The sequence below is a fragment of the Cystoisospora suis genome (assembly GCF_002600585.1).
Source record: "Cystoisospora suis strain Wien I chromosome Unknown contig_1305, whole genome shotgun sequence".
Taxonomy (NCBI): Eukaryota; Apicomplexa; class Conoidasida; order Eucoccidiorida; family Sarcocystidae; genus Cystoisospora; species Cystoisospora suis.
In genome coordinates, this window is record NW_027154105.1 from 4,329 (window position 1) to 12,748 (window position 8,420).

General features: G+C 46.7%; 1 protein-coding gene across 1 annotated transcript; it reads right to left on the minus strand.

Annotated features, from left to right (window-relative positions):
* Positions 1-1,941: 1,941 nt before the first annotated feature.
* Positions 1,942-8,028, minus strand: CSUI_003046 (f-box domain-containing protein). Its single transcript, XM_068063244.1, has 2 exons — positions 5,113-8,028; positions 1,942-3,964 (listed from the first exon to the last, which is right to left on the minus strand). The coding sequence occupies exons 1-2, from the start codon at positions 7,037-7,039 to the stop codon at positions 2,010-2,012; spliced, it is 3,882 nt and encodes a 1,293-aa protein (XP_067924781.1). The 5' UTR covers positions 7,040-8,028; the 3' UTR covers positions 1,942-2,009.
* Between the last annotated feature and the right edge of the window lie 392 nt (positions 8,029-8,420).

Consider the following 8,420-nt stretch of genomic DNA (forward strand, 5'->3'; position numbering starts at 1 on the left):
TAAAGATAGATAGATAGATTCCTCTTTATGTCTGTACTCTTTTTGAGATCGAAGCTTTTCAATTTTTTCCCATCCTTTGTGTGGGAGAAGTCAAAAGAGTCTCTCAGCAAATTGACGTCAGACATTCGGTCGGTTTTCCTCTTTCCTCCTTGCCTCAATGACCCCAAGAAGATTTTTTCTATGGCAATGCTCATGCATCGATTCTCGCCCCGCCGCCCCCCCGGCATACGCCTAGAGACTCAACGACAATTGACATATGGGAGCTTCAGCGCTTTCTCTCTCTCCTCCTATCAAATTTTAAGGACTCATCTCGATGGTAAGATATATCTGTGTGCTTTGTCTCTCAAGAGGAATGGAAAAAGAACAAGCGTTTCTTCTGTTCGGAATTTCTATTGGCATAGACTGATAGACGGGATGGAAGGAAGGAGGAATGCATGCGAACGGCAAGGAGCGCTACGTAGAATGGAGGATTGATGAAGAGCCCTGTATCAGAGCGAATATATGAGCTCTGTAGAAGATTCTTCTTCGTTGCGCACCAGGAGTTATTTGCTACTCTGAGGACTTCTTTCTCCCGACATTTCCATTACATATGATTCCTAGTATTTCTGCTAGTCATCACACTTTCTCACGTTGAGTCTTTTGGAGAGGAGGAGAAGGAGAGACTCTCAAGAAGAGAGAGAGAGAGAGATAGGTGTAAGCACCCGAGACACACCGAGGGAATGAGTGAACGCGCTGCTCTTCATTCATTCGATATGGACTCGAGGTTTGAAGGAACTGTGCGGAAGTAAAACATCTGAGAGATCGTGAAAGCTTACGTGGAACCTACGTATCTCGTAGCCGTAGTTGTAAACTGATACCTGCCAAGAAAATGAAGAGAGGTTTAAGGTTTAGATACAGAAGAAGAAACCCATCTATGTCTTGTTGTCTTGGATGCTGGATATACGTCAACTCTCGTGATAAGGTCATAACACCCTTTAAGGCAGCAACGTTCTCTACAGCGCTTTAGATACTAAGGGAGCTGTCGACCCAGGTTTCTGAGATTCTTATCAAGAAAAGGCGAAAGTTGGACTTCTCAGATCTGCCTCTTCATTCCTTTAAGCTTTGCGGCGAATCGTAGAAAAGAAGACCTGCTTCATACCTTTTCCTTGGAGGTCATCACTGGTTAAACGTAGCTTCAGACAGACACGATCTTTGAATTGAGCTTATATACCTACTACTTGGGCTACATGACCATCACCCAAGCACAGAAACCACTGTGTTTTTCTGCTATGTCATGTGTGTGATAGTCAGTCTGAAAGGAAGAGAACTTCCACCGGAGAGAAGAAGAGTGGTATCACCCTACACTGATCCCAAAGAGCGCCAGAAAAAGAAACTTCTTGAACAACTGTTGAAGAAAGGTACGGAGAAAGTCAAAGAAAAGCAGCGGAGATAGTATAAATGTCTTATTCCAGTGTTGCAACTATTCTATCACTCCTGGCAGGTGTGCGTACACTCCACCCCGCTATGGCGGTGGAACCACCGGTCTCCTTCCTCATCAAGGGAAGATTCATGCACGGCGACAACGCCATAGATCAGCAAGAAAAAGATGAGGGAGATAGCCCAGTCAATGCAAATGAGGGAAGAATCACCATCAGTCATAAAAACAACTCAGCGAGACATTCTTCTGAATTCTTCTCGGGTGTCCCTATCAACTGTAAGCTCTCTGTTACATTGCACACGCGCTCTTCTCTGCTTTTCAACACAACGCTATCCCTAGTCTAGTGCATACTAAAGATCAGTCTGACATGCATGTTTGTCGTGATCAAACAAGAGAGAGGAATGCACAGAATAAGCCAGTGCCAAGAGAAGAAATTTATGCCAGTAAAGAAGGCTTGAAGGCACTTGAATGAAGAGTAGAGTTGAATGACACGTTACGGGATGAGATGTCCTGTGATGGTGTCACCCAGAATTGAAGAATAAAGAGAGTTTTCCCTTCTGTTCTCATCCACCCGACAGCACGAACAGCGAGTTTAGAAATCCCTCTTATCAACTACAGAAACGGACGATGATGGTGATGACACGATGCTCGGACAGAAGTTATATACAGTCAGATCACCACGAGGGTGTAGAGAGATACATTTCCAGTCAAGAAGTGTCCACACATCTCCTCTATCTTGCATTGAGAACACCGGAGGTCCGGCTGATCTCTGGATAGGAAAGGAAGCAAGCGAAAAGGTTCTCCCGACACTTGCTCCTCCTCCAACACAACCTGCTGCTCCGTTAACAGGAAAAACAGACGACAGTTCTTCTGAACGACACATGGGTTCTCTACGTGGTCGATCATGATGGCGATAATGCTGAAGGAGAGCATTACGAGAAGCAGAAAAAGCTTGTGTTACTCCCCCTCCTTCTAAACCCTGCTGCTGCCGGCCTAGATTAACATGGAGAGATGAGGCGTGTGTTGTTGATTCATCGCCTTGCACCCCTTCCCTTTTCTCTCGTTTTAAAGAATCACCATCTAAAGGAAAAGAAAGATAACCTCTACTTTCAACATCTGTCTTGTGTTTAATACAATCAAAGACTTTCCAGTTCGATAAAGAATACTGAAGGGCCGTGTACCGTCCCCTAGCATCAACTCCCGAGCCTCCGCCTGCGCCGCTTCCCGGGCCAGCACTGAAATACCATACAGCAAGGAGATGTCCGTCAATGAAATCTGCGTAATACGCCGTTCCTCCGGCTGTGAAGCTTAGTTGTTTTTCGAGTAAAGGAGGCCTCAAACTTGTAGTAGAGGAGAACGACGGTTTCCCAGTAGCAGCCAGGGAGACCGACGTCCTATCATTACAGGATAACGAAGAAGACGACGATGAAATACTGAATTGCCGTCGATCTTGATGTCTAGGAAGCATATACACAGGATTAGCTATTGTAGAGCTAGGCAATCTATTATGAGAACCACTATTAACGGGTAGATAACTCTCAGTTTGTGTCTGTTGAGAACTGGGCTCTCTGGTACCACCGAATACAACCCCTCCTGTCCCTCGGCCCAATGAAGAACTTCTGCTATCTGGACTGCTTGGACTATTTGTGCTATGCCCATAGTCTCCTTCGCTCCCTTGATGGCCTAAGACATGCATATCCCCGCTATCAAGTGAAACTTCCGGCGGAACGCCTCGAGAGAAATTGACAGCTGCCGGCCATATAGGATCCTGACTTAGAGGAATAACGCGATAGTGGGTCGCCGTCTCTCTTGCTCCTCGCCGGGTTGGACGCCGGGAGCATCGGAAATCCGAGGAGACCAATGGACCACTACTATTTCCCGACTGACTTCGTTGTAAAAGACATCTATGACTACTCCCACAATAGCAAAAAGCACAGCTACATCCATCGTCGTATCCGCGAGGAGCTGCCATCAGGACTCTCTGAGACATCCCCCCTGAGGCCATGTCAGTGATGGAATTCAGCCGTCTTTGTTTGTCAGGTGTCCTTTTCTCGCTAAAAACTTGTTGACTTTGACTACTATAAAATTCTAAAGATGGTGATGCGACGGGTGCGGGGGGAACATTCTCATCTTGAGAGAGAGACGATGAAGTCCTCGTGAAATTCGAGGAATCCGTACTGCCTCTTGTGTAAAGATATGATCTCTTAACGTGAGGATAAGGATCATTCGGATCAATAGCCAACCTTTGTTGCTGATGTTGTCGTCCTATACTACCGCTACTACTATTGCCAGAACAAGATAGTCGTGCGGGGTGATGTAAAGTCGCTGGTGTCGCGTGGCGATCCCTAGTTAGACTCCGACGGCGGAAATCTCCAACTTCATCGAAATCTTGTTCGAGTAGCAAAGGAGAACCGAAACTCCCATTGCCAGAACTCTGCCGAATTCGATCCGAAAACTCTGGTGAATACTTCTCGCTTTCTCTCTCTTCTGAAAAGGAGGACAATGAAGAATCTTTACGTCCCAACACCTCTCGTGACGTTACCGAAACTGCAAACAGGACACACGGAAAACAGAAAACCGCATCAAAAAAGGTGTGTGGTGAAGAGTCGCGAAGATGATACCCTTCGCACATTTGTTGAGTGATGTCTGTTATCTCGCTGAGGACTTCTCTCGGCAATTTAAGAGAAAACGTCCCCTAAGTCATCGGGAATTGTCTCCCTATCTCTCACTGACACCGTGTCTATCTATATGAAAGAGCACAAGTCTGTGAAGGTTCACATAGCGACGAAAGCCGACGGGTCTACTGACATATCCATATCACGAGATATGCTTCCTAACCATGCATTTCTTGCTTCTAAAAAGAACGTTCGAAGACAGCTCTCAACTGCAGATCACCCGCACACGATGAATGAAGTCAAGCCGACAGATCCTTAGCGCCTGCTGGTTGCGAGGTACTGCGAGCGACACCTGTGGTTCATTTCTACGTCGTCGTTTCCACGGACAAGATATTCATCTTTCAAACAGACCAGAGATCCAGAAAGCAAGAGCTATAGAACCATTCTTGTCTATGTGAACGACGACCGGAGCAAAACGAGAGGCAGATGAATTCAGACAGTCGCTAGAAAACTTCATTAAATCAGTTCTATCAACACTTCTTTAGCTATGAGCGCTTCCTTCTCTTTGATGTGCCCGGAAAGAGGCATGAAGTGTCATGTCCATTTAAACAAACGCGAGTTCAGAGTCAGCCCCGTACCTAATCCACGTAGAAAGAATCTGACTGATGCTTTCATCGTAAGAAATACACAGTTTTACGAGGTCCTATAAGAATACGAATCCCCCCTGAAAGGCCGACGAAAGAAGGACCAGGCTTACCTTGCCTCTGTCCTAAGGTGAAAGAAACAGGACAGGCTTGAATCCCCCCCCGTAGCTACTACCATTAGGGTGACTACCGACCACTACCTGTTCCAGAACTCGCCGAAAAAACAACATTGAGACGGACCTGACAGACTATCCTTTGTAGATCACGCAGAGTAAGGAAACTTCTCTTTGTCTGAAGACAGGAAAGCTCTTCAGTATTAACGAGCATTCGAAGCGGAAGAAGTATTCTCTTTGATCGATAAGCGACGGTTTCACGCCCCCGCAATCTATGCAGGTGGTGTTTTCACGCATCTGTCCCTATGAAAGAGTCGACTCACTTGTTGCGTTTTCTGGAGGCAGTTTTGGTTCTGTTGAGATCTGTCTATTGCCCAATCGATGGCATAGAAGATCACGAGATGACTGCAATGAGGAAGAAGGGATTCTTATGGATCGATGATCTTCTGATCCGGTCCTCGTCGATACAATAGGAGATGAACGTCCATGTTCCTGATGGTAAGATCTTATTGTGAAGTCTCCTGGCAAAAATGTCTCTTCTAGAAACATTCCACTCCTTGAACCACCCTCTGTCTCGCCCTCCCCGTGACGCCAAGGATGATGGAAAGGATGGGAATGGTGATAATGATGATGAGCGTGATAGCGATCTTGCGGAGGTTGAAGTGACACTCGAAACGTTTCTATAGGGAAGTCATTTTTCTTTAGCATATCAGTGGCAGCCGTTTGATCAAATCTCCACACCGTAATCTTGACGTCGCTTGTCACCGTTTCTTTACACATGGTCATGAGATGTGTTGCAGAGAAAGACATCCGGAAGACGGTTGTCCGGTATTCAGGCTTGAGTTCTTTCAAGCAATAGAACATTCCAGGGCTTGAACCCCATATCCTGACGGTTCCTTCAGCATCTAAAGAAGCAAGAAAGTACTCTCTTGTGTCGTTCCAGTTCATTGCATGCCGGACCTTTTGAATAGGAGCACCTCCATAACCTTGAAGAGAACAGACGTGTGACCCGTCCCGGACATCCCATATCTGAATCGACTGGCTTTTTCGAACTAGCCAAGTCACAATATGTTTACAGCTCTGCTGGCACTGAGATCGAAATCGTGTTCCACTGTGACCACACTCATGACATTCCCCTCCTTCCGGACCGCTACAACACCGGTTGCCCGCCCAGCAAAAATCGATATCGTCTATCGTATCAACGGTCGGTGTCAGTTCCCGATGGCGAATCTTATAGAGAAAATCTAACGTCTCCGAATGAAAAACATAGAGAGTTCTCTTTGTCAAAAAGGTAAAGTGCATGTTTCTTAAAGAAACATCAAGTGGCATATTGCTCGCCGGATTCTCTTCTTCATCGTCGCCTTCTTCATCCTGGGGACCCCCGACTTGGCGAGAAGGAAGTGTCACATTTTCCTCCCGATCATCTCTTCCTTCTCCGGCAAAAGTACGCCGGACTTCTTTACTCTTTTCAGGAGGAATCGAAAGAACGTTGACAAAAGATCCATCTTGGAGCTCATAAACGCGGACTTGTTGTTCGATGTGTAAGAAAACTTTCGTTTTACCAATCACCACACTTGGGCGAGATGAAACATCACGCCGATCCTTTATAACTACACGCCAAACTTCTCTACCTTGATTGACATCGACACATTGAAGAATTCGACCATTCTCCCAGAGTAATCTGCTACAATCCGTCGTCATAGCTAAACAGCCTTCATAAGAGTCACACTCAGGCGGTTCAAGGAGAGACCGGAAACAACGAACCTCAGCTTTTCCTTTTCTCAAGTTCGTAATAAAAGCCGCAATCTTGATGAATAACTGTCTCCAATCATGCTCATTTGTGAAAGCCACGTAATTTTCATACTTGCGTCCAAAGTATCTCCCGACAAAATCTCTCCATAAAGGCTGAAAATTTGAATGACATATTCGCCTCCATCGTTGACATGTCTCGCTCATGTGACACACGTCAACTGGAGTTAAAAAGGTTGCAATCTGAAAGATGACAGAGGCGGGAAGAGGAGAATCTTCTCCTCCCTCCCCAGTGTCGGTAAGAGAACACCCACTAATCAGTGATTGATTGTCTCCTATTCCGCTCCCCCCTGCGACCGTTTGCCAAGTCGCCGAAGACGATGACGTAAGACATGTAGAGTCAGAACACGTCGACAACTTCCGGTGATGACAACGAAACTTCTCCCGAAGTGCGGGAGGAGGCTCGACAAAAACGGCTCTTGATGCCTCAGCTCCATCCATCGTGCCGCTGCTGCCGGATGACGTACTTCCCTCAGCCAAGAACACAACACAGAAGAATCAAACAAAGAGATGGAACTAGAATGACGAAGAGGACAGACTGAGATCTCACGGACACAAATGGCCAGCATGGCTTTCCAAGAGAGATAGTCTCACCCGGCTCTTCTTATGAAATGGGAAAGACACATAACAGGTGTGCACAGAGGCAACAGCGAACTTTTCATCTGCGAGGCTACGGAAGAAAACACAACCATGATTGATCATACGGAAAAAGCGGCTCGCGAGTCCACAAGTACACCTCCTCCCTTTCTGCTTGTCAGTCCAACCTAAACTCGAAACTTCCCGAAGACGAATGAAGAGAACACAGACAGGGCACAGTGGGTTGTGGAAAGCCCTGAGTTGACAACAAAGAGGGAGACGCGTTTGAAAAAACACCCGGGACGACAACACAAGACTCACCGGGTCAAAAAAGAAAAAGCCAAGTCTTCTTCTACAAGAACAGAGAGCAAGAAAGACGGGGTCGAAACAGCCAGAAAGCGAAAGGAGCAAAGTGGGCTTGAATACAATCCGGACAATATAGGTACATGGTCGGAGAAAACGAAGAAATCCAGGAAACCCGGCAAGCAAAACTTCGGTTGACCCTGGGCGGGCCTTGTATGAGCTCCTGGTTCAGCTTTGTTTGGATCATAAGCCAGACAAGCGTTTCCCCATGGTGTTTTTCGGAAAGAAAAGAGTCTCTCAACGTTTGTCACAGCATGCTGTGGCCAAAAAGCTCGCTTTCTTTCGGGGTCCGCGTAGTCCAGCAGTTGAGTCTGTGAGACTAGATGATTCCTCTCTAACGATGATGGAGGGGAACCCCAGGGCCTCCGCGTGGGACTGCGTCAGAACGAACAACACGTTCGCCTTTTTGTGCCAGAGAGAGCTTCTTTCGGTCTAGAAGGATGTTCGCAACATTCCTGTAAAAGGAAAGGAAGTTCACTGCGGTGTGCTAGCTTTCAAGAGGAAGTAAAATTCCATCTATCGTCCTTCACATGATGAGCGCCCTGCCGATTCGGGCAGTCGGGAGAGAACGAGATGGCTCTTGCTTGTTTCTTCTTATCTCTAAGTGACCTTTTTCTTTTGCTCCTCACGGATTCTGGTCTGTACGATCTAGGAAGAAGCAAACCCCAATCACTGCCTAACTCTGAAAAGTTCCTAGATGCCTGATATACCTCACAGATGTTTCTACTCACGTTCCACACTGAACTGCCTGTACTGGCTACTTCGAGGCTTTGTAGAACAGCCCGCTTTCTCCTCAAGATGATGGTCTATCTTTCGAACACAGGTCTCTTCTCGTTCTCTGAACCTGTCCTCATACAAGAGCCAAGGAGTCTGAGGGCAGGCG

Bases quoted from the DNA above. Each gene is read 5' to 3' on its own strand.
- CSUI_003046 (XM_068063244.1), bottom strand. From the start codon at position 7,039: ATGGATGGAGCTGAGGCATCAAGAGCCGTTTTTGTCGAGCCTCCTCCC. The intron at 3,965-5,112 runs GTGAGTCGACTC...TCCTGTTTGCAG, and splicing joins GCCTCCAGAAAACGCAACAA to TTTCGGTAACGTCACGAGAG.